Source organism: Corythoichthys intestinalis, chromosome 15 (assembly GCF_030265065.1).
Source record: "Corythoichthys intestinalis isolate RoL2023-P3 chromosome 15, ASM3026506v1, whole genome shotgun sequence".
Lineage (NCBI taxonomy): Eukaryota > Metazoa > Chordata > Actinopteri > Syngnathiformes > Syngnathidae > Corythoichthys > Corythoichthys intestinalis.
In genome coordinates, this window is record NC_080409.1 from 21,790,173 (window position 1) to 21,816,705 (window position 26,533).

Consider the following 26,533-nt stretch of genomic DNA (forward strand, 5'->3'; position numbering starts at 1 on the left):
GGTGTCCTTCCTTTAATTTCTTCCTGGAGAAACAACACCGAGTGCAAAAGGACGCATTAAAAGGCGACTGGCTTCTGTCACAACACAGAATAAACCCAGGCATTTTTCAATACCCATGCTGCTGTGCGGTGTTTCGGTCGTAAGCCGAACGCTAACGAGATGGGGACAGAAGTCACACCGAGGAGGTGGCCTCCTCCGCCGGTCCTTCCTGTGTAGCACTAGCCGCTGTCATGGTGTTTCCGCGGGCGAGGGCAGCAGACAGTCCGCTGAGACGGGCTCTGCTCAGGGACTGTACCGGGACACCGTGCTACTTCCTCGGACGGAATTCCCCATGAAACTGGCGGGACAGAAGCTGCTCGACAGGGAAGTGGAGATACAAGAGGTAAAGACCAATTTTGGTCCAACAAAGTTGTTGTCCGACTTTTTTGTTGACAGCATGACCCGCTTTAGGGTGTGTATTGTGTAGTTGTTTGGATTTGTATTCATATATTTGTGCTAGACTTACAATTTTTATACTGAACACAATTAAAAATACAGTACAAATGGGTTTAGATGAGTAGGGTTTCTAATAATTTCGGTTGCATTACATCTAACTCAACAATCAAATACACTCTTTCAGGGACAGCTGACACTACAGTGGACAGCTATTCAACGTTGCTTTCCCCCTAATGCAGTGGTTCTTAACCTTGTTAAGGTTACGGAAACCCACAAGTTTCTCATGTGCATACACCGAACCCTTCACATAAGCGGAGTTTAAGGGGGGACCAGGGGGCCAGTACGGTGGCCGAGAGATGTCAGGCGAATTGCAAAGTCCAAACACTTTGCAAATAGAAAAAAAGCACGAACCCAAATTGTAAACGCTTTGCAAAAGTAAAAAGCACGAATGCAAACTGCCACAACACGATCCCCAATTCCGAAAGCGCGATTGCAAATTGGCAAAAGCACGAACCCCAATTGCCACAACACGACAGCAGGTGGCTCGTAGCACGAATGCAAACTGCTACAACACGAACCCTGAATTCCTAAACCGCGATTGCAAATTGGCAAAAGCACGAATCCCAACTGCCACAACACGACAGCAAATAGCTCGTAGCACAACAGCAAACGGCTCACAGCACAGCAGCAAAATCACGCAACACAACGGCAAGTGGATGACCCGGAAGTTTAAAAAAAAAAAAAAAAAAGACACTTTATACACTTTATATGTGCTTTGTGACCATCTATATGGCACATATATTGTCCTATATACATACATACATATATTGTGGCATATATTGTGGTATACATATATTGTGGCAGTTTGCATTCGTGCTTTTTACTTTTGCAAAGCGTTTACAATTTGGGTTCGTGTTTTTTTCTATTTGCAAAGGGTTTGGACTTTGCATTTCGCCTGACACCTCTCGGCCACCGTAGGCCAGCATCCCCATGGTGGCCGAAAAGTGTCATTGCATGCAATTGACTTTCCTCTAGATATATATATAGACCCTTCTCACCAACGTCACAGAATGACGTGTCGCTGTATCCGGCCGCCATATTATCTGTCTTTGTTTATCCGTATTCTCAATGGTTTCAATTTGTCGTGCAATTTATCGTGCAATTCATGGAAGCCCTGGTGCTTTCAGACGCTGTAAACTCATTGGAAGCATTGCATAAAAGGCGTTATGTGGAAAAGCTTCAGTCTATCCATTCGCCAGATCCATATTTGATGCCTAAATCGATATTTTTCGACCCGCTGTCTTCGCCTTCTCTGCCTGACATCTGCTACCCTGATATCTACAGCTATCTTGTCCACACAAAATCAGCCTATTCTCACGAAAGTTTGAAAAACTTTAAGAGCAGCACTCTAAGCAACATTACCCCGTGTGACCCTTTACTTCCAATTTTCTAAAATCAATTAAAAAAAAGTTGACTGCGATGGCCGACGCTTCAAGGATAGGTGGATATTGCACTATTTCTTCAATAAAACACGCAACAACTGTGTCTGCCTCATTTGCAAAGAGACAGTTGCTGTTTTCAAAGAGTTCGATGTGACGCGATAATGATATTACCGAACAAGACACGCTGACATGTACGACAACATTACAGGGAAGATACGCAGCGAGAAATTATAGCAACTTGAAGCTAGTTTAATTTCATAGCAGCAGTATTTGGCAAGAGCCCGAGTGTCGAAAGAGAACGCCACAAAGACGAGACTGTTGAAATTATCAATAAAAAAAAAAAAATAAAGCAAATGTGACACACATAAGGGCTTGCTAAAATTTGTTTAAATATATTGTTCTATGTAAATCAGCCAAGGTAGCCCCCCGCATTTTTACCACACCAAATCTGGCCCCCTTTGCAAAAGGTTTGGACACACCTGTTTAACTGATGATCCGTAGACGAGGCCAGCTTCTTTAACTTGGTTCCAGCTAAATATTATTTAAAATGTAATGATGGTGGAAGAAATAAGCATCTTGAATTTGAAACTGTATGTTGTCGGCGATTAGCCTCGCAATGATCTTAATTGTGGTTGTCAGCCCAAAACCCTCTAAATATATAGTAAATGCATCTTACCAGATATAAAATGTCTACTACATAATCTGTGGTAATCGTTTGGAGCCCAGTTTTCTCGTCGAATTGCAGCAGTCCATCTCGCTCTCCTCTCCGGGTCTCTCGGAATACTGTAGAACTTCAAGTCTCTCAGTCTATCTTCTCTGTTATTGCAACCAACCGCCACACACGCCTTCACCATTTTGATTATTAATGTTAACGAGCAGAAAAACACGCCATAATAGGAGGAATTTACGTAGCGGTAATGCGTCAACACAACGAGTTGACGGACAATATGGCGCGGAGGCGTGGTTGTGACGTCATGTGAGTAGGGTCTCTCTCTCTCTCTCTCTCTCTTTCTCTCTCTTACATGGTGCTCGGTTCGGAACGGAGGCGTATCGAACGAGTTTCTGACGTAATGTAACCCTTACTTTTCGAGGCTGTGAGTCGATCGGGTAACAGTTTCTTTGTGTAGATTATATTTACTCCGTCTTCTCTACTATAATGAGGACCAACACGGTAGGACAGTAAAACCCAGAAACGTCAATGGCGCGACAACGAGGCCGCCGCGAGAACGCAGTGAAACGCGGGCGTTAAAGTCAATCAGCCAATGCACACCAATCACAGTGCGGCCGCGTGTTAGACGCATCCCAGAAGCGGCTCAACACGACGCACAGGAAAAGAACAGCAGACTTTATTATTTGACGCGAGACGCGACCCTCCTGCAACAACACTACTACCGATAACTAGGATCGGGCAGACCGGAAGTCACTCGTGTAAAAATACGGTGGATCCAGTCGATTTTCAAACTAATATGCAATCGTAACTATTTTTTAGTCCATCAGATCTCTTGAGTGGTAGATCGGGGCGAGAGCTGAAACGAATACTGGAGCAACTCGAGTAACTCGAGTTTAAAAACTGATCCGAGTAATTTTATTCACCTCGAGTAATCGTTTAATTTTGACAGCTCTAAGCATCACGTTTTGCCTGGACTACTTTTAATGCGGGACAATGCGCTGATGTCACGAGCGTAGAGGAAGAAGCAATAAAAAATAAAAAATAAAAAAAACTTACTGCAGCCGACAGCAGCTACAAACGACGCCGACGTTGCTAAAAACTAGCCCGCATGATGCTACGGTGGTAGCAGATAGAGTGATGCGTGAACACAGAGATTGCATGTATGTTGAACTAGATGCGAAATAACAGAGTCAGCGGTGTTAGTAAACAGCCGCCATCTTAAAGCAGTACACTTCTAAGTGCTAATAAATAAGATTACTGTCACTCGCTCACGTAACGTTAGCCCTGCGGAGGGCTAGGTTTCTATTAATTATGACCACTGTCAATGTGTTGCCCATATGCTATAATACAGGGGATTGAGATCTGGACTCTGGGGTGGCCACATATCACCTTGTCAATCAACTTTTTGGTCCGCACAGATCGGCACTTCCAGACCCAGGTTTTCGTGAGGCTGTTCCAGTATCTTTCAGCTTCTTTTTAACTTTGTAGACTGCACATCTGGATATTCTCAGATTTGCTGCAATCTCAGTAGGTGTCAGACCGGCACGCAGCAATTCAGGTACAGCTAAAGTTTTCTTCATTTTCAGCAGAAGCACAGGAATTGTCGAGATGAGAGATTACCAGCTGCATTGAGTGAGCTTAATGAATCATTTAAGCATGACAACCTATTTAGATATGTTTCAATGGCTTTTAAACAAACAGTCAACTGAGTGTAAACTTTTTTTTGGGTCACCCTGTAATTCAAAATGGATTAGACATCTAGCGGCACTCACTGAGTTAATAACGAAAAATTGTAGGTTTGTGAATGATATCTAACCTCTGCATTTGATTACACTCACATGTAGCAGGTTGAATGTGTTATATGTTAAACATCTGCTGATATGTTTTGTTTGTAGAAGAGTGGGTTTTCAAGTTTGTACACCTGGCAAAGTGAGAGGAAAGGCAAGAAGTTTTGCCTTCATGACGGACCCCCATACGCAAATGGAGACCCACACGTAGGACATGCTCTCAACAAGGTCAGCATCGTGTCATCTTTGTTCTGTTACCTTCAGAGTAACTGACATGACATTTAGGGTGGAAGAATGTAATCAGAGAAAAAATATGCCTCAAAATTATTGTTGACTGAAATGCATTCAACAGCAGATTTGATTTAAAATTTAAAAGATATCCAGAAGTAGTAGTGTTTCATGCTATAAAAAAAGTATCAATAAATACAATATCGAACTAAATATTTACACCCGCGGTCATAAGGTTTAAAAATTTTCACCATTCAATTGAATGAGAAGGAGTCTCTTCTGACTAAAGGTCTACAATATAGTATTTTTTAAAGTGTTATTCATCTAAATTCCAAATAGTGTATTCTTTTTTTTAATCCAGATTCTAAAAGACATCCACAACCGTTTTGAGATGCTGCGGGGCCGACAGGTCCACTACATCCCGGGCTGGGACTGCCACGGTCTTCCAATTGAGCTAAAAGCTCTGGGTGAGCTCGGTGCTGTGGATCTCAGTCCCCTGCAGATCAGGCAGAAAGGTATGAGATAAATTAGGTAGCCCTGTAAACTCTGTTTTGGATTTGCTTGGGATTGTTGGTTTCCATGCAGCTCGTGAATTTGCAAAGGGGGCCATAGAGCGTCAGAAGGCTGCTTTCCAACGCTGGGGGGTGATGGCCGACTGGGGACAATGCTACTACACTTATGACGGTGCCTATGAGGCTGCACAGCTGAAAGTGTTCCGGGAGATGCACAGCAAGGTGGGCCATAAAACCAAATCTGAAGATTTTCTTAAAAAAAAAAAAAACAACAACAACAACCACCATTGAGATAAGTCAAAGAGGTCATATTTTTCCACAGTTCAAATACAGACATTTTAAATATATCTGACAAAAATTGTTGTTTTTTAGCCAACTGTCCATTGAATCGTTTTTCATTTGCTTTGTAACATTTAAAACTGGGTAGCTTTGGCCTTCCTGTGTCAAGTTTTCCCTGTGCTTGCAGGTGTTTTCTCTGATTTTGAAATTCCCTGTCCACAGTGGCTTCTACTCTTCTAGTTGTCTGGCAGTTGTCAATCTTTTTAAAAGCACATTATATTGCAAGATTACGGAAAAATGGCAACTTTGCTGTGCTGTTTTTTTATTTTTATGTTTTTTAACTCGTGTACTTTATTTGAGTGTATTGTTTTCACTGTGTTATCCCTTAGGGGTTCATCTATCAAGATTACAAGCCTGTTTTTTGGTCTCCCTCAACAAGGTATGAAGATGTATGTTATATGATTTGTCACATAAAACCATTTCTGGTTAACCAAGCATTTCTGGTACCTTGGAAAGTTGGCATTAAAATATGAGCATTGCAAATCAAAGTTGCCTTTTGTCGCTTAGCGTACACAACCAAAATATTAATTTTCAAATACAAGCAAGATACATAAGGCCACCATCATTGTTATGCTATACCAAAAAATTAAATTATAGTCCATAATTTGTGTTTTACAATAATACTTGACTATATTTGTAAATTTACATTTACCCATGGATGAGAAAAAGAAAATTGTCCAATTTGCTTTTGGCCATGTCGCTTGGTTTGGAGCAAATCTGACTGCTCTGAATATTTTTTTTCCCTGAAAACTTTTGCTTTTTACCTTTCAAACAATATTTTTATTTTTTTTTATTTTTTTTTTTTTCTTTAGAATTTGTCTTTTGCAATGGTATATCTCTACCTTATAAATTTTTTCAGTTTAATCATTTCATACCTGTTAGAACTGCGTTAGCAGAGGCAGAACTGGAGTACAATCCTGGGCATATCAGCAAGACCATCTACGCCACATTCCCACTAGACACACTACCACCAAAGATGACATCTAACGAAGGTAATTCCTACTTTGTCAATAAGAAAATGGGATTTTCCTTGGCAGATGGATTATCTCTTCAAGCATTTGTGCATTTTTTCTGTTTATTTGTGTATCTTCAGTTCAGGACAATGTTTCTGTGCTGGTGTGGACCACGCAGCCTTGGACTATCCCTGCTAACCAGGCAATCTGCTACATGCCAAATGCCCAGTAAGCAGCAGCACATAAAAATAAAATAACCAAGCACAATTGTTATTATTAAGATTAGAGTTAGGATAGATAGGAGAACATCCAATTTATTTACATGATTATTTGTAGTAGTGCATTTCATTACATTTGTCACTGCCAGGGTAGAAATCACATGGTTGCCCAGTGTTAACAGTGAACAATAAAAAGCCTGGTCACCCTCCTGGCTTATAACGCACTGGGGGAAAACCTGCTATCCATCGCTAAATACAAGGGGTTGATAGTTTTTTTTGTAGTTAAAGGCTTGATGGTGTCATATATTTACAGGTACTCAGTGATGAAAAGGAAAGACAACTCCCAACTACTCTTAATGGCTACCGAGCGCTCTGTCAGTATCGCGGCAGTGTTAGGAACAGAACTGGAGAGTGTTGTCACCCTCACTGGTATCACACACATTTGTCAAGTTGTGTTAAAAAAAAAAACGAACACATGACTATCTGCTATTCCATTAATAGGCTCAGAACTAGAGGGTGGGATCTGCAAGCATCCCACTATTGCCAACAAGGAAGTACCACTCATACCTGCCAATCATGTGACCATGGCTAAAGGAACAGGATTGGTCCATACGGCGCCATCTCATGGCATGGAGGATTACAGCGTGGCCTCGCAGTTTAAACTCCCTGTGGTATGTTTTACTCAGTTAGGCTAAATTGGCAACTTAATTGAAAAAAAGCCCATGGGTGCTTGGCATGGATTCAACTGTTCTGATTCTATTTAAGGAGTGTATGGTGGACGAGGATGGAAAGTTCACAGAGCTGGCAGGTCCTGAGCTCGAGAATCTGTCTGTGTTAAAAGAAGGCAATGAAAAAGGTAAGCTACTAAGGAAAATGTGTCCAAAAATTGCTAAAGTTTCATTTGCTTCAGTATGATGTCATTTTCTTATTCTGCATGCGTATTAGTGATCTGCATGCTGAAGGAGTGTGGGGCTTTGCTAAAGGAGGAGGATTGCATCCATAGTTACCCATACGACTGGAGGACAAAGCAACCAGTTGTCATCCGGCCCAGCAAACAGTGGTTTATCAACACAGGCTCACTGAAGGACAAGGCAAAAGTCAGGATTTGCGTGCGGTCTTCAATTTCTGTTTCTTTTATGTATGACTTTTTAAAAAAGAGCTGCTTGTGCACATGTCCAGGAGGCATTGGCAAAAGTTCGCATTTTGCCCGAGTCCGCAAGGAGCAGCCTTCTGACCATGCTAGACCGACGCACTTACTGGTGCATCTCGCGCCAGCGCAGCTGGGGAGTCCCTATCCCTGTCTTTTACCACAGAGAGACTGGCGAAGCGCTCATCAACAAGTAAATCTGAACAATAACCATCATCATTGAGCATTAGAAAAAGTTTTTGAAAGTCTTCTGCTGTCTTCTGCAGACACACAGTGGCCCACATCGTGACTCTCTTCAAGGAAAAAGGGAGTGACTGTTGGTGGGAGCTACCAATCGACACTTTACTACCAGCAGATGTACTCAAGAAGGTGGGTGTGTCAAAGTGTGTGTACTCATCATAATCTATTACGCCAAACAGATGAAAAAAAAACTTTTTTTTTTTTTTCCCAGAATTTTGCTTTATTTGCGGCAAGAAGCAAATTCATAAATATTTTGTCTTTAAGTATAACAATGCATCACAATATTTCATATATTAAATTAGGAGTGTGACAAAATATCGAAATGGTGATGTATCGTGATACTTTGAATCCCAAAAGGTTATCGATATGCTCCTACCAAGAATCGAGATAACGTTTTAAAAAGGTGTCAATGTCGAAAAAAATAAAAAGGAACCACCATGTTGGTACCAAAATATTCCACCATAATAGTGTCTCAGTTAACTCTAAGCATTGACAGTGCACGACGCCCAATCCATTAAGACTGGGAACGTTCATTATAAACCAGAACATTTACAGTCATTGTCCGATTTTCAGGGCATGTACAGGTAACTTGCGGTTCTTTTCAGGGCATTTACAGGTCATTTCCTGTTGAGTTTGAGTCACTGCCTATTCATTTGGGTGATTTCCAGGTCACTTCCTGTTCTGTAACTCAAAATAAACAGGAAGTGACTACTGGTGCACGATAATTATTGGTCCGATAATTATCTGTCCGATAATAGGAATTATGATGTCATCCCGATAAATGCAATAACATTATTGATAGGACCTATAATATGTACTGTGCTGGTTTTACAGTTTACACACTAGTATGGGAAATCAGTTGACCATTTGCAGGCCATTGCTCCCACCTGCTGGTCAGAATAATTCGCTGCATCTGTTTTTTGTTATAGTAGTTTGGTTCGTTCACTAACACTAACACTAACACGCGGTATCTAGCGGTGCTTTCTGTTAAGTTTCCGCCTCGGAAATATATGTCTGTAATAGAGCTGTCAAACGATTACAAATTTTTAATCGAGTTAATCACAGCTTAAAAATTAATCGCAATTCAAACCATCTATAAAATATGCCAAATTTTTCTGTAAATTATTGTTGGAATGAAAAGATAAGACACAAGACGGATATATACATTCAACATACTGTACGTAAGTACTGTATTTGTTTATTATAACAATAAATCAACAAGATAGCATTAACATTATTAACATTCTGTTAAAGCGATCCATGGATAGAAAGACTTGTAGTTCTTAAAAGATAAATGTTAGTACAAGTTATAGAAATTTTATATTAAAACCCCTCTTAATGTTTTCGTTTAATAAAATTTGTAAAATTTTCAAATAAAAATAAATTAGTAGCTCGCCATTGTTGATGTCAGTAATTACACAATTCTCATGGTGCTGAAACCCATAAAATCAGTCGCACCCAAGCGCCAGCAGAGGGCGACAAAACACCCAAAAACACAAGTAACAAATTTGCATGACACTGTGCTGTCATTTTAATCTGTTTGAGCGGGGCATGTGTGATAAATGCGTCAAATATTTTAACGTGATTAATTTTTAAAAATTAATTACCGCCCGTTAACGCGGTAATTTTGACAGCCCTAGTCTGTAAGTATTTTATGTTTACTATAAGATATGGATGTCCAATATATGTTTACTTCTGTGGTGAAGGGTCATATGTACAGAACTTCATAAGTTGTTGTGTTATAGAAGCTAGCCAATGCTTTAGTAGCTCAAGCTAGTGTGCTATGCTATACATATAATAGTTGTGTTTATAAGTGTATTGTACAGTTTGTTGTATACTGAGTATTGAATATGTGTATTTTTCTGTTGTACTTTCACAATATTAAGACGAGTGTCTTCCCATAAAAGCAAGAAAAGACCAAGCCTTGTGGTTTATGGAAGTGCATTCATTCTTAGCTGGCTGTTGGGCAGTGCAGAAGTGAAACGCACCGTTTTGTTCATGTCATTATGAAAAATCTGGTGAGATCAAAGGTAAATCCATGTTGACTCCACCACTAGCTTTTTTTTTTTTTTTTTTTTTTTTAAACCTCTAGGTGTTAAAAAAAACATATATATATATTTATTATCGGTATCGGCTTTGAGGAGCTGGAAGTTATCGGTATTGGTTTCAAAAAATGGATATCGTGCACCACTAGAAGTGACCCATAAAATACCCCAAAATCAACAGGAAGTAACTGAACATCAACAGGTAAATTACCTTAAATGGCCCAAGATTACCTCATTGCCTGACATTGGCTGCCACTGACGGCCATAGACGTTCAATCCATTTGAAGTTGGTGGGATGGCAGCGAATGAACATTCGTTCATTCACTGCCACCCTCCCAGTTCAAATGGATTGGACGTCTACTAGTGATAAAATCAATCCAATTCACAGCAGAAGCTTGTTTTTTCTGTTTATTAGTTGTTTGTAGAATATCCTAGAATGATTTTCCGACCAATGTATCGATAATCGTTGTATCGCCATATCGTCAGATCATCGTTATCATGAGCTTTGTATCGTAAATCGTATCGAATCATGAGGTGCCAAGAGGTTCCCACTCCTACATAAAATGTTTTCTTTGTATTAATTTTATGTCATTCAAATGTTCCTATTTTGTCAATGTTTATTATGGAAGTTTCACCATTTTGTTGTATTTATGCAACAACAGAACAGCAATGATGTAACTACTTTAAACCCTATTCCATTCGATTGAAGAATATTTCTGTCCAAAGTAGTGCTGTTTGATATGACGATATACGTATATCGTCAAAACATTTTACTTGTCTATTATGATTATCGCCATAAATAGATCTGTTCCTGTAATACATATTTTGGCCAGCAACAATTTGTGCTAACTTGCTATATTCATGGCATTCCACATCCCACAGTAGTACCACCAATCAGTTTCAAGATGTCTCTATCACCACTCAATAGATAGCAACACACATAATCCACACAGAACACACAAAAAACAATTAGTTTCAATAGAAATACTAATTTATTATTAACTAATTGGCTGCCACTGAAAACAATAGACATCAAACTGGACAGACTGGCTGTGAATGCTCTTCTTGAGGTGCTATTGACGGAGCTAGACGTCCAAGCTATTTTGACTGGGAAGGGCGAACGTTCCTTCACTATCAATGGCAGCCAATAAGTAAATGTGCTCTCTTAAAATTATTCGTAGATAATTAGTCATCTTTAAATCTGAGTAAAAATATGCATGCAGCTGTTCTTCTATTTAAACTGGATAATTTTAGTTTGCAGTACTACATTTAAGATTTGGGGCAGGTCAGTTTAATGTCAATTAAAAAAAAAAAACATGGGTGGGGGAAAAGTTGTCAGAATTTTTGTATGATTTTTCACCAAATAATTAAACATATAATGTGGCATATCGATATTGTTATATTAAATGGCCCATATCGTGATAGATTTTTTTCCCCAAATCACACAGCACTGTTTCAAAAATATTCGTCTTTTAAGATTTTGAAAAATATAGATTGATCTCTGTGTATTACGCCCATGATTGTATGATGTAGTTTCACTCTGCATGTTAATGAATTGTACTTCATTTGTGACAGAACAAGTGTTCTGTACTTTTGTTTATTGTATATTTTCCTAAGATTTCCTAGTGATGATTTTGATTGTTGTTTTCCCCTTTTCTGTCCTAATCAGAGTAAAGCAGGACCAGTAAGTGACTACGTCCGCGGAGAGGACGTGCTTGACATTTGGTTTGACAGTGGTACTTCATGGGCGGCCGTTCTAGAAGGTGAAATTGATCACAACAGCTTTTAAAATGCAATTAATTCTCACCTTCCATTAATTTTTTTTGATAGCAATGTGAATCAGCAATCAGATTATTGGTAAAATTATTGTACTAAAGAGGAGGCGATTGTAAAATATTTATTCTTCCTTTCTTCATGTCTCCAACATGTACCATATTTTTCGGAGTATACGTCGCACCTGAGTATAAGTCGCAACAGCCAAAAAATGCGCAATGAAAAGGAAAAAAAACATATAAAAGTTGCACTGGAGTATAGGTCGCATTTTTGGGGGGACATTTATTTGATAGAATCCAGCACCAAGAACAGACATGTCATCTTGAAAGGCAATTTAAAATACAATAGAGAACAACAGGCTGAATAGGTGTATGGTATGCTAACATTACATGACGCTAGACGTTAGATCAGGCCTAAAAAATCCAGCCCGACCCGACCAGCCTGCGGGTGTTAAAGCCCGACGCAACCCGAGTCCTATCAATTACCTTGATTTGCTTGCCCAAGCCCGAAACCCCCCGAAATTTTATGTTTTATTTGTAGACACGAACCCGAAAAACCCCCGAAATGTTATGTTTTATTTGCGAGGACTCAGGAGAAGGAGGAAATGCGGGGATGCGATGCCTGGTTGCGTTTTGTGTGATCACGTTTGTGATGATGCCTTTGCATATATACATAATGATAACAAATTAAAGCCTGTCTTTTGTAACGAATTCTCCCAGTCAAAGAAGACTATAAGATGGATATTCAATAAACATTTATCTTTTCTATTTGCGTGTCTGTTCTAACAGGCGTATAGTGGTTATTTTAATCTCCTCGAGTTGGCAGAGAAAAAAAAGTTTTCTCAATGTTTAAATATTCTACATATTTTTATGATCAGTATAAATGCATTTACACAACGAAATAACGCTGGAAAAGTTTGTTAAATATATCTGCCAAACTATGAAAAAAAAAAAAAACTGTGACTTATAGTCCGAAAAATACGGTATATCACATCTTTAGATGTGTATATGTTAGAATTTGAGTTTTGCTGATTGCATACAGCTGCAGATAAAGCTCGAGGTGAGGCAGATGTGATTTTGCCTTCACAATTTCATTAAGCAGCTTTCTTAAAGAGTGATTTTGGTACTGGTTCACATTAGACCTCTTTATAACTAGTTTATTTTCAAGTTTAATTGAATATAAATCTCACTTTGGCTCAAAAGAATTGTTAATTTGACTCTTGGGGCTGTATTTTCATGTCCAGCACAGATCTGGACACTTATCAAAGTGTGCTCGCTTGGTATGAACAAGTGCAAAGCAGACCTTAACAGGCAGATAACGTAAAGTAGGCTAGACCACTATTCACCCTGATCACTGCTTTTCGTGGTGGTGCCAAATTCCCAAACAGATGCAGCAAGGTTTGATCTGACATGAGACATAAATAGGCCTTGAGAGCAATTCCTCACCATATGCCCTCTTAAGTTTTCCAACGTCGGGTTGTTCTCGTTTCCAGAAGAGCTGGAGGCGGACTCTGAGGAGTCCGAGTCTCGTCTCAGCTGGCTCCCGGCGCCACTGCGTAATCCGCTGGTCACAGGTTGTTGGACCAATTTGCTTCATGGCCGACACACCTTTTGTATTGTGTTCTTTTTGCAAGGCTGTTCAATTTCTTGCGGCTCCAAATATTCTCCTTCTTCCCCATTTGGGCTTTAGTTGCAGATGAGTGGTCAGATGTTGGTTTATGACCTCTTCCTCACCCTTCTTTGCATGCAGGACTTCTCCTGACTTGCTCGTCTTTAAAAACTGTTCTTGTGCAGAATGTTTTGGCAGATGTTTTTTTAATCCCCCATGCTCACATTTCCAGATGTTCAGTCAAGAACTAACCGGGGACTAACATTAACTAAACCTTGCTCTCGATGCTACATTGCTGGCTGTCATGACAGCGACCCGTTTTTTTCTTTTCTCTGAAGAGACAGACGGCAAGGCAGATGCCTACGTGGAAGGGAAGGACCAAATCGGAGGCTGGTTTCAGTCGTCACTGCTCACCAGTGTTGCCGTCAAGAACAAGGCACCATACAAGTAAGTTTTTGCCAAAGAAGAAACCTCTTTACATGAAAGACCAGACCATAATTATGATAAGTTTTAAACATGTTACTGTCCAGCCGAATTATTTTTAAATAAGAATAATGTAGAAAAATGCTTGTCTTTATTAAATGCTTCATTGAGTGAGTCCACTCAAATCCGCTCAAGCTGCTCACTTACACACTATGAGTTGCCACAACAACTGTTTAACAAGCTAAACGATGACTGACGCATGTGGCGCTTTGAAGTTTCGGCTTCCAAACATCACTGGTAAGATCGAGGCATAATGTCTGTCCATCATCATTAACTTTAATAAGCAGCTCCAGTGCGCTGCCTTAGAAAAGCAGCAGGAGGGAGAGTGAGACTACATGATCGGATCGGAACGGCTCATCTGTATTTATATTAGGGCTGTCAAACAAATACAATTTTTAATCGAGTTAATCACAGCTTAAAAATTAATTAATCGTCATTAATCGCAATTCAAACCATCTCTAAAATATGCCATATTTTTCTGTAAATTATTGTTGGAATGGAAAGATAAGAAACAAGACGGACATGAACATTCAACATACTTTACATAAGTACTGTATTTGTTTATTATAACAATAAATCCACAAGATGGAATTAACATTATTAACATTCTTTCTGTTAAAAGGATCCACGGATTGAAAGGCTTGTAGTTCTTAAAAGATTAATTTGAGTACAAGTTATAGTAATTTTAGATTAAAACCCCTTTTAATGTTTTCGTTTTAATAAAATTTGTAACATTTTCAATCAAAAAATAAACTAATAGCTCGCCATTGTTGACGTCGCCTAGCAGGACGTTACATGGGCTCTTCTACTTCTTTCTTCCACAGTATCTTTAACTACGTAAGGTAGTGATTGAAATACACCACAAGGTGTCAATGGCGAGTTTTAAATTAGAGATCTCTTTGCATTGAGCGCTTTTCTTTTTGTGAACATGATTTTTTTTAGAGATAGGAATATTATTTTTGTTGTGCTTTAACTAAATGATACTGTAGCGACTTAAAGAGCATACGACACGAGAAAAAAAGTCTTAAATGGCATTATTATGTGAATTAGAATCATATTTTGAGACGATTCGACTACATACAACAATTTAGCAAAGCACAGATGACGAGAAATTAGCCTTTTAATCTGCCAGTTAGCCACGCCTACCATTATAGGGCTTTAGCGTCCCCAACAGGTGGATGACGTCAGCGGTAGACTGGTCTCATCGATTTTACTATTCAGCCTATTGAGGGGGAATTATTCAGAACGAGGAAAACGCGACGAAGAAAGCCGCCAAATGTCATTGTTTCAGTCGCTCTACTCCAATATTTTTACAGGATATTCTTTTTATCCAAGTATTTTTCCCCAATAGCAATATAAATGGCTTGAGAAGGACCAGTCAGCCCGTCGAGGGGGAACTATTCACAATGAGGAAAACGCGACGAAGAGAGCGGCAAAATGTCATTGTTTCTGTCTCTTTACTTCAATATTTTTACAGGATATTCTTTTTATCCAAGTCTTTTTCCCCAATAGCTATATAAATGGCTTGAGAAGGACCAGTCAGCCCGTCGAGGGGGAACTATTCACAATGAGGAAAACGCGACGAAGAGAGCGGCAAAATGTCATTGTTTCTGTCTCTTTACTTCAATATTTTTACAGGATATTCTTTTTATCCAAGTATTTTCCCCAATTGTTAAATAAATGGCATGGTCATGACAAATAACAGTCTTGTACTGAATGGAATATGAAATAATAAAAATGCATTTATTCAGGACGACATGGCAAAATTACTCCATAATGGTCAAAACTGTCGACTTCACCTTTACTGTCGCACCTCCCGAACTATATTTTATGACACCTAAATTGGACATATGTCATTTCCCTTCCCCGGCTTCGGAGAATGTAAACAAACCAGAAGGCCTGACAGCTAGCCGACATGCTAACCCGAACCGAGTGATGTTTCAAAGTCTTCAAAGCGGAAAATCACACATAACTATCCTGGATTATTTGACATGACGACCCGGTTGTCTATTGTTGTTGCGGATCGGCAAACCGCCCGGCGGAGAGCAATTTACAGTTCGTTCCCCGGAGGAGGGTGGCTGGAGTTGTTGTGCAGCTAACGGGCTGCTGCTAATGACCATTAGGACAGCTTTTTACATGCCTATCAATGATCAAACGTAAGTAGTCCCATTTAAAGGAAGTTTGTAGTGTTTACTTTGTAATCGCTGTATTCGTATTTGACATAATACAAAACAAGATGTTTACTCACTTCCTCGTAAGTCCAATGGTCCCACAGTAAATATCCACGGTGAATGGGAACCTTTTGAAACTCCAAAAAGGCGCATACGCCTCTCCCTCATACAGAATGATTTTTCTGCAGCCGTTTGGCTGGCGTGATGCGAAAAATAAACGTATTAATCCGCAAAATCAGCTGAATCATTCGTCCCCATACACAACAGTACGCTGTATAGTGAAGAGGACGTCTTCTACCGTACACGTCACAGCGCCCTCCTCCTCAATGCAAGACCGAAGTCGGAAGTCACTCATTTTCCTGGCGCGGGATTCAAAAAACTAAATAAATATAGCGATCGCCTCCACACACATCCAAGCGGTCCATATCATACAGGAGCATAAAATACCGCGTGTATTATGAAATAAACATGCTTTTTCGTGTCACAGGCACTTTAACTGTTCCGCACAAATGCATGATGGGAAGTTGGGCAACCATCACTGTCAGTGGTGGGCGCAAATGATATACAATATGATCTGCGTTGTGTTCAATTAAGCGTGTTAAGAAAAAGATCGTCTCCTGTCATTTTTCACCATGTCATTCGCCACAATACTTATGATTATTGTGAAAGAGTTACCAAAGCTTAAGTCAATAAAAGGCGTGGTCCAATGAACGCCTGTGTCCGCACGCATTTCTCTACCTTTTCGCTCTCACTGTGCTAAAACGGCGTCATTGTGAACTTTTTGAGGCAACGCACGAACGGGTCATTCCGTGCATGCGTTAATTGCGTCAAATATTTTAACGTGATTAATTTAAAAAATTAATTACCGCCCGTTAACGCGATAAATTTGACAGCACAAATTTATATATTTATTTTTTAATTGGAAAAAAATGTGCGATGGAATGAGGGCGTGAAGTTTGAAGCGCGAAGTAATGAGGGATCACTGTTTATACTTATTCAAAAAACGTGGTCTTGATGGAGTATCGGCATCTGCAGATAGTGCACAACCGGATGTCTGAATTGGCATTGGGTGCCGAAAATGGTATCAGTTACACGCCAATAATAAAACGACAACGATGTTACATATTGAGCTAACGCAGCAATTTTTTCAGAATTGTATTGTAAGAGGAGTTTGCGTCTATGTGTGTCTGTGTGAGCAGATCACTGGTGGTCCATGGTTTTGCAGTCAGTGAGAAGGGTGAGAAGATGTCCAAGTCTGTTGGGAATGTCGTGGATCCAGATACCGTCATCAATGGCGGGAAGGTAAAAACAAAAGTCCAATTTTAGGATTTTTTTTTTTCCTTTCAATTTCATCCCTTGCCTGCACAGGTTGTGAGTCGATCCCAAAAATGTTATTCTTTTTAAAAAATAAATACTTTGAATTTGATTGAATACATGTACAACAGGGTAATTATCTAATTTACTGCCAGTTACTTTCAAAGCCAAGATCTAGTGTGAAGTGATATAATGTAATGAATGAAACAATGTAAAGTGTCTGAGTGTCCTCGAAGTAATGCATTATCATTGTTAGGCCTGCACAATATATCGTTTGAATATTGCCATTGCGATGTGCGCATGCGCAACAGTCCTATCGCAGGATGTGCATTTATTATTATTATTTTCTGAACACGTAAACTTTTGGTTTGCATCATAAAAGGAACAAGTGTGTCAAGACATGGCTTCCTGTATCCCTTTTATATACAGCATTCTTCATGATTCACAGATAAACCCCCTCAACCTGGATTAAATAGTATTATATTAATATAATCATATATTGCGGTTTTGCAATTTTTTGCACTTTCAGTTCTTAAATAAAGGAATAATAAATAAAGTGAACTGAAGCACCTTAAATCTATAATGCAACAATAAAAAAAATGCAAAAACTAAGATACAGGCATGAAAATCTCTCACCTTTCGGCAAAATTCGCCGTTTTGAAGTAAAAAAGGTGACCTACGTGAATCGTGTAGATCCGAGGAGAAACTTTTTAAGGGGGGGGTCGGGAGTAGGCATGTGCCGGTTTTCGATGTCACGGTTTACCATGGTATGAAAACGTCGCAGTTTCAAAACCACTAAAATTATCTGTCACACAGTAGTACATGATTCGCTATTACTTTTCATGTGTCAAAAATGCAGCCAAAAGTGGCGCGGCAGCACTCACCCCTTCCCGTTTGTTGCTTTGTGTGTCAGTGATGCAATTCCAGCGAACCCAAAAACAAAACACAAGGCGTACTTTTCTTAAATTTATTAAATCGTGGTCATTGAAATACACAAAATGAATACATTTAAAATGTACAATAGTATTTTTTCCATGTGTGAGTAGCTTCAACTGATTAGCACCATGAAAAAGTTCGCCAAAAACAAAACACATTTTCCTTTCAAATTCAAAATACAAACTAATTAAAAACTTACAAAGACGAATGTTAGCCAAGGCTTAGCTGGAAGAGCAACTTCGTCGAGGTTTTAAGGCTCACAACCGCTAAGGGAGAAACAAGCTTGAAGTGGAAAAAAGGATAGCGTCAAAGATCGCTAATTGCGACAGATGATCTTGCCCTAAGCACAAATTCACGTTCGTTGGACGAGGGGAGGTCTCACTCCCAATATTTTTTTCAGATGAATACATTTGCCTGCATATTGGATTTGGTGAGTAGCGGTTTCAATCCTTTTCATATTTTGCTGTATAACAAAGTTACTGCCGTTTGCTGCAACTTGCGTTGAACACTGCCAGAGCTAGCCAAATCTCCATTAAAAAAAATAGCTTCCATTAAGTTAGCGTCAAGCTTGTGTATTTTGTGTATTTTATAAAAGAAGAAACGCAAGCTTCTTTCTAATATCGCTGTACACAATGCTCAGTGTGCTTGCGCAAACATTCGCATGGATGCACACATCAGTTAAAAGCGGCGAGTACTCACTATTTTGGTTTTACTGAGTTTTTTATGACCTTTTCATTCCCTCAAAAATACTTTTTGCATGTATTACCCTCCCATACTTTTAACCATTGTGTTTTTTGTGGTCGCTTTAAAGCAGTTGACCACATTAGTCACGTAGCGTATTTAAACCGTCCTTATTTGATATAACTACATTTAAAGTGCCTGTGACACGAAAAAGCATGTTTATTTCATAATACACGCGGTATTTTATGCTCCTGAATGATATGGACCGCTTGGATGTGTGTGGAAGCGATCGCTATATTTATTTAGTTTTTTGAATCCCGCGCCAGGAAAATGAGTGACTTCCGGCTTCGGTCTTGCATTGAGGAGGAGGGCGCTGTGACGTGTACGGTAGAAGACGTCCTCTTCACGCTACAGTGTACTGTTGTGTATGAGGACGAAGGATTCAGCTGATTTTGCGGATTAATACGTTTATTCTTCGCATCACGCCAGCCAGACGGCTGCAGAAAAATCATTCTGTATGAGGGAGAGGCATATGCGCCTTTTTGGAGTTTCAAAAGGTTCCCATTCACCGTGGATATTTACTGTGGGACCATTGGACTTACGAGGAAGTGAGTAAACATCTTGTTTTGTATTATGTCAAATACGAATACAGCGATTACAAAGTAAACACTACAAACTTCCTTTAAATGAAGGACTACTTACGTTTGATCATTGATAGGCATGTAAAAAGCTCTCCTAATGCATTAGCAGCAGAACGTTAGCTGCACAACAACTCCAGCCACCCTCCTCCGGGGAACGAACTGTAAATTGCTCTCCGCCGGGCGGTTTGCCGATCCGCTAAGACATTCGACAACCGGGTCGTCATGTCAAATAATCCAGGATAGCTATGTGTGATTTTCCGCTTCAAAGACTTTGAAACATCACTCGGTTCGGGTTAGCATGTCGGCTAGCTGTCACGCCTTCTGGTTTGTTTACATTCTCCGAAGCTGGGGAAGGGAAATGACATATGTCCGATTTATGTGTCATAAAATATCGTTCGGGAGGTGCGACAGTAAAGGTTAAGTCGACAGTTTTGACCATTATGGAGTAATTTTGCCATGTCGTCCTGAATAAATGCATTTTTATTATTTCATATTCCATTCAGCACAAGACTGTTATTTGTCATGATCATGCCATTTATTTAGCAATTGGGGAAAATACTTGGATAAAAAGAGTATCCTGTAAAAATATTGAAGTAAAGAGACAGAAACAGACATTTTGCCGCTCTCTTCGTCGCGTTTTCCTCGTAGTTCCCCCTCGACAGGCTGACTGGTCCTTCTCAAGCCATTTATATAGCTATTGGGGAAAAATACTTGGATAAAAAGAATATCCTGTAAAAATATTGGAGTAGAGAGACTGAAACAATGACATTTTGCGGCTTTCTTCGTCGCGTTTTCCTCGTTCTGAATAATTCCCCCCCAATGGGCTGAATAGTAAAACCGATGAGCCCAGTCTACCGCTGACGTCATCCACCTGTTGGGGATGCTGAAGCCCTATAATGGTAGGCGTGGCTAACCGGCAGATTAAAAGACTAATTTCTCGTCATCTGTGCTTTGCTAAATTGTTGTATTTAGTCAAATCGTCTCAAAATATGATTCTAATTCACATAATAATGCCATTTAAGACTTTTTTTCTCGTGTCATATGCTCTTTAAGTCTTTCTTAAGGCATTTTTTAGTACGTTCTGCCTGCATGCATCTAAACAAAACAAGTTGAGAGCACACGGTAGTACTTTGGGTGTCAAATTTGCCTCATATACAGTAGGACACTTCGCCGATGTAGACATTTTGGCAAAACGCCGGAACATATGTCCTCCACACCGTTGTCACCTTTTTAACCCCTGACCCATTTTCATGCCTGAAGATAACATTTTTGTAATGAAGAATATGATAAATTGTTAAATAATATAAAATCAAGGATGCAAGGATAAATGAGAAAAACAAGGGGGAAACTCAGGAAAAACAATCCAATATAATACTGAATGCAACACACTAATACAAAAACATAGTGAGTAAACCGAAGTCCTCCTAAACAGAGCTATTCAAGTTATCTGGTGAAAATTCTACCAGTTTTAATATTGCAATGCATATCGCACCATATAGCAAACCACCAAAAAGTTGCAATGTAAAATTTTTCCTTCATCGTTCAGCATTTATTATATTAGGCAACAAACCCCAACAAGCAGTACTTTTTCAGTAGAAAAAAAGTTGTTTGTAGCTTTTATTTTTTCTTGTAATCAGCAGTACTACAGATAAAACACCACCTCTAAATGAATAAATAGAAAAAAAGTTGTTAAGCAGAACAGATTATCTTTTGTTTTTCACATTTAATCAGGACGACAGCACACCGGCCTACGGAGCAGATGCGCTGCGATGGTGGGTGGCTGAGTCCAACATATTTTCCGAGGTTCAAATCGGACCTTCGGCCCTAAACTCTGCCCGGGACAACATCAACAAGGTAACGAGGTCATTGCGCTGATTGCTCCCTAGCCAACTTCCTGACTTGTTCTTCTCCATCTCCCACAGCTAAGAAATACGTTACGCTTCCTGCTCGGCAACCTGAACGGCTTTGACCCGCAGACTCAGGCTGTGGACCCCAAACAGATGTTCTACATCGACCAGTACATGCTACACCTGCTGCGGGAGTACAGCATGAAGGTACTCCATGACTACGGCTGGATTTGTGCTACATGATGGCACAATTCCTGCAATATACTGCTTTCCATTTTAATTACGACGCATCATTTTAAAGGTGACCGATGCTTACAATGAGTTTGATGCTGGCCGAGTTATACGCCTCCTCCAAGCATTTATGACCAGAGACCTCTCCAACTTTTATTTCAGCATCATCAAGGACAGGTAATGTCCATGTTCATTATTAGGGGTGGTGCATAATGTAAAAAAAATAATAATAATAATCGGGTAAAGACTAAAAGAATAGAGTACAATAGTGCTGCAACGATTAATAAATTAAATTTTGCTGCTTTGAGTAATCGTTTAATTAAAGTGGTGTTGTAATGGTTTGTTTTGAAAGTGTTTGCGAATAGTTTTATCGATTTGGGTGGATACACTTCCCTCTAGTGGCAACAGTGAATATGACAGAACTTATTTCACATGGCTGAATCCAGCTGCTCCGTGTTAAGACCAACATTGTTGGTCTTGGTTTTTGTTTGAGCTAATGTTATTTTAATGCATTCGTAATTTAATTTATATGCATATACAACTGTGTTTTGTGGGAATATGTGTTTGAACCATTTGTTAAGAGCATTAAGAGCAAAAAACATATATTATAGCATTTAAGCTAGCGGACTTTTGTTATGTAAGTTAGCCAATTGTTCTTTTGTTGTACTTAGATCCTAATTTATTTATTTTATTGTATTTTTTTTTATACCGTTTGATGCTCAGCTCAGGTATATTAATTTTCTGTGTTATTCAAAATAAGTAGATCACCGATTAATCGTGTACTAAAATAATCGATAGCTGCAGAAAACAGTAAAGAATAAAAGTAATAAAAGTGGTGTAAAGCTGTCTGAACATGAAGGGTGAACAGGACGTTGGGATACGCACACATACAGTAGAGGTCCCTCTTAGCCAATAGGATGCCAGGAATGCTAGGCAATAGCCAATGGCAGAGCAGCGGTAAGTATGTTACGTTCAGTAAACTCTAGGAGCTGCATGTACCAGCCATACAGTATTTTTGTCTTTTGTATCCTGAAATTTCATTCTTAACAAGAGGCAATATTTTCCAGTTGAGGCGGTCTTAAAATTCTGTATGTAAAGACGTTCTTAAGTAGAGGTACCACTGTATTGTGAAATTTTGGTAGCAACCTTTTGGGACTTTTTCAATACTTGGTGCGAACATATTGATAACTTAAGTATCATTCCTTTACCTCCCAGATTGTACTGCGAAACTGAGGACTCGCTAGGCCGAAGATCATGTCAAACTGTTTTAGAGGAGATTCTGGACGGGGTGACGAGATCCATCGCCCCCATCTTGCCTCATCTGGCCGAAGACGTGTATGCACATACACCAGGACATGACAGTGAGTAACTCAAAGTGCCGACCGTCGGGTTCGGCTTAGTCGCCCACGTAACTCAAGTGTCTTTGTGGCGGCTTGCGCAGAGGACGAAACGCTCTTCAGGAGTGGGTGGCTCAAATGCAGCTCTGTGTGGAGGCGACCCGGACTGGAGGAGGCAGTGGAGGGGGCGTGCGCTATCAGGGACTCCTTCTTGTCTTCCATTCCAGGCAAAAACGCGGCGCAGTATGACCTCACGATCGCCATTGAGCCCGGGCTTCTGTTTGAACTGATGGAGGTAAAATGGAATTAAAGAAGTTGCATTATGAACTAGGGATGTCCCCGATCTGATCACGTCATTTTGAGAGGATTGGAAATGCGTATTAATCAGGTTTAAAAAAGAATTTCTGTTTTTAGGTAATAGCTCATTGGCTGCCATTAACAGTGATAGACGTCCAATCCATTTTGACTAGAAGGATCGCTGCCAGTCTATCACTGTCAATGGCAATGAAACATGATTAATCAATGCCAACCTTCATGGTTGAAATGGATTTGATATATAAATAATCTAGAGGTGTTTATACACTCATAAACCAACCAACGCTGTTAATTATTTTAATCGCGCATTAACATCAGAATGACCACAAAAAAAAATCTAAGTGTTATTTAGGCTTACTCAAGAGTGTGCTACTTGTGTATAGTACCGAAGGTACTGGACCGAATATAAGACGGCCCTGATTATAAGACGGCCCCCTTTTTTTCAAGACTCAAGTTTGAAAAAAGACTTTTTGAGAAGCAAATTAATTTTTATAGAGAAAATAATTACAGTACATCTGAAACAAATGATTATGACATTATATTTGTGAGAAAAAGCATGTTATTTTGCCTTATTCAAATCTTAATATCTGAACTTTTAAATATGTAAACTAAAGTGCAATCACAGTCGTAAATGAATGGCTACTGGTTTTTGAAATGTAAATAAACCAATCTATTGTGATAAAACAACAAAATTGCAATAACTGCATTAACCTTTAAAGTGAGGTCTAACTGTAACTGCAGTCTTGAAACAAATGAATACGGAAAAACATTGTAATAAAATAATGCAACCTGGTTAAACTTGAGAATAGCTGAAATCTGTCATGACGGAACATTACTCCTCAAGTTCAGCATTCACTTCAATGATATCTGGCGCCATCTAGCGTCATGAATGGGTATAATGTCTAGACCCCGAATATAAGACGACCCACACTTTTTCAGTCTTATTTCAATGCAAAAAACACCGTCTTGTATTCGGGCCAATACGGTACTACTATTCAGGTAGTCCCCGGTTTACGAACAAGTTCCGTTCCTGTGCTGGTGACATAACCCGAATTTCCCCGTAAATCGGAATTTACCCTTTAAATACCCCTAAATATTCCCCAAATCCCAATATAACTATCCAAAAACATGTATTACATGTCATTGTGCAGTCCTCGCTAAGACGTTGGCGCGACGTCCTAGTTAGACAGCGAGCTAAGCTCCGAAATGACAGATGTCAGACATCCGTGTGGTTTGCTGACTTTATTCAGCTTCTCATGACATCAACGCTTGCAGAATGATACGAAAACAAAAATGAAATTGGTTTCATCTTCAATAATGGCAATTGTGTGCGCAAATGCGTTCCTCTTCGTATGTACATACGCTCTTACTTGGGTGTGGAAGTACTATTCTGCTTCCTGTGCCAAAATAAAAGCATGTACCACAAAATTCAACATTATTAAAAAAAAAAAAAATGAAATAAACGACGGGAGACAAAATGGCAAAATTGCGAATGTTGGGTACGACGTAACTCGGGGACTACCATACTATTATAAATGCGAACTACAGTGGTATGTAATAGTACCTGAACATTTTGGAATTTCTCACATTTCTGCATAAAATCACCTGATCTATGTCAAAATCACATGGATAAAAATACAGTGTTTGCCTTAACTAAAACCACCAAATATTTATAGGTTTTCATATTTTAATGAGGATAGCATGCAGACAATGACAGAAGGGGGAAAAACAAGTAAGTGAACCCTCTGCCACAGGAGACTTAAAGAGCAATTGAAACCAATTTTTACCAAACAATTTAAATCAGGTGTGAGCCCAATCACTGATGAGTAGTTTAAAGCTGCCCTGCCCACTATAAAACACACACACACCTGGTAAGAATTGTCTTGATGAGAAGCATTGTCTGATGTGCACCATGGCTCGGTCATCGGTCAAAAGAGCTGCCTGAAGAAAATAGCAAAAATAGCGACCCCCCCGCTTAGTTTAAGTCACTTCTGTACTAATCTTTTTTATTGGGATGTGTTTTTAAATTGGCGGGGGTGGGCATTTGGAGTTGCTTTCTTTTTCCTCATTCTTTTCCGGAAATCAGATCGGGATTGTTACAGGCAAATCCTCCAAATCAGGTGACTCGTACTTGCATGCAAAAATAAGTGATCAGGACATCCCTAAAAGGGATATTTATGGGAGGTCTATTTTAAGTTCTAAAGATTGTAGACTCATTCAGTCCTAATAACACAGACAAATTGGGTTTCATATTGTAGTCCCTCCAAGAGGATCCCTCATCCACTTCATCACAGCTTGTTGAGCTCATGATGTCAGCTCGGGTCAACCTGACCAGCACGATGCCCCGTGACCTTCCCCCTGAAACGCTCACGAGCCACGGCACATTCCTCATCAACTTGGAAGGTGAACGAGCGCGTCATAACCCTGCTTAGAAAACATAGGCTCACTGTACTTTTATGTGCGGTCAGGTGGTGTTATTCGAGAGGAAAGTAGCTACACCATAGCAGCGGTGCCCACCTCTGCCGAGCGATGTCCCCGTTGTCGACGCTACACCACGGAGTCTGCAGACTGCTTGTGCCCGCGCTGTCAGACTGTCGTCACCAAAGCGCAGTAACATGCTAAAAGCGGCCCGTCACCATGGAAATGTGCTGGCTCCGTTCTCGCTCAAGATCAAGTAACCCAAAGGGCTTCCCTGGAGACTTTTACATTTCCTACTCATGATGATGAGATGGTTTACTGTATTTATCATGGAATGCACTCGCTGACGATTAGTCCACATGGGAGCTTAATGAAAAGGCTTTTATTTGTGTGTGTGTATATAGGTATGAAGAATGAGTTGATTACAAGTGTCACTATGTGATCATGACAGCAGTGTACGAGGAGTCTCCCCTTGTATAATAAATTGTATGTAAATTGCACTTATATGTGGGAAAAGTTCATTAAAACCAATTTGTGTACATTGTTTGCGGTTTAACCCCTTCAAGGTCAGTGGTCGGCTATTCAACATTTATACTCCAGACCTTTAACCCTTTATAGGGCAAGTGACTTTATGGTCATTTAAAAAATTACGAGCAATTTTTATAAACCATTGTATTTGCAATCAATATTACATTCATAATTTAATAAAATTAAAATGAATAAAAAAGACAGTTTATGGTCTTAAGTCACACGTAAATCACA

At 39.6% G+C, this 26,533-nt stretch overlaps 1 protein-coding gene across 3 annotated transcripts; it reads left to right on the forward strand.

Annotated features, from left to right (window-relative positions):
- On the forward strand, positions 1 to 26,456 carry iars2 (isoleucyl-tRNA synthetase 2, mitochondrial). 3 transcript variants are annotated; one of them, XM_057860072.1, is made up of 24 exons: positions 1 to 382; positions 4,443 to 4,562; positions 4,924 to 5,077; positions 5,148 to 5,296; positions 5,743 to 5,792; positions 6,296 to 6,405; positions 6,507 to 6,594; positions 6,898 to 7,013; positions 7,086 to 7,255; positions 7,350 to 7,440; positions 7,530 to 7,681; positions 7,764 to 7,924; positions 7,998 to 8,100; positions 11,686 to 11,779; positions 13,282 to 13,362; positions 13,736 to 13,844; positions 17,251 to 17,353; positions 21,355 to 21,477; positions 21,546 to 21,677; positions 21,772 to 21,878; positions 22,917 to 23,062; positions 23,143 to 23,333; positions 25,612 to 25,756; positions 25,822 to 26,456. In XM_057860072.1, the coding sequence occupies exons 1-24, from the start codon at positions 116 to 118 to the stop codon at positions 25,965 to 25,967; spliced, it is 3,108 nt and encodes a 1,035-aa protein (XP_057716055.1). In that variant the 5' UTR covers positions 1 to 115; the 3' UTR covers positions 25,968 to 26,456. The 3 variants fall into 3 exon arrangements, with proteins under 3 accessions (XP_057716055.1, XP_057716057.1, XP_057716056.1); XM_057860074.1 differs by lacking the exon at positions 13,282 to 13,362 and having other exon boundaries at positions 13,742 to 13,844; XM_057860073.1 differs by lacking the exon at positions 13,282 to 13,362 and having other exon boundaries at positions 25,822 to 26,454.
- Positions 26,457 to 26,533: the final 77 nt, after the last annotated feature.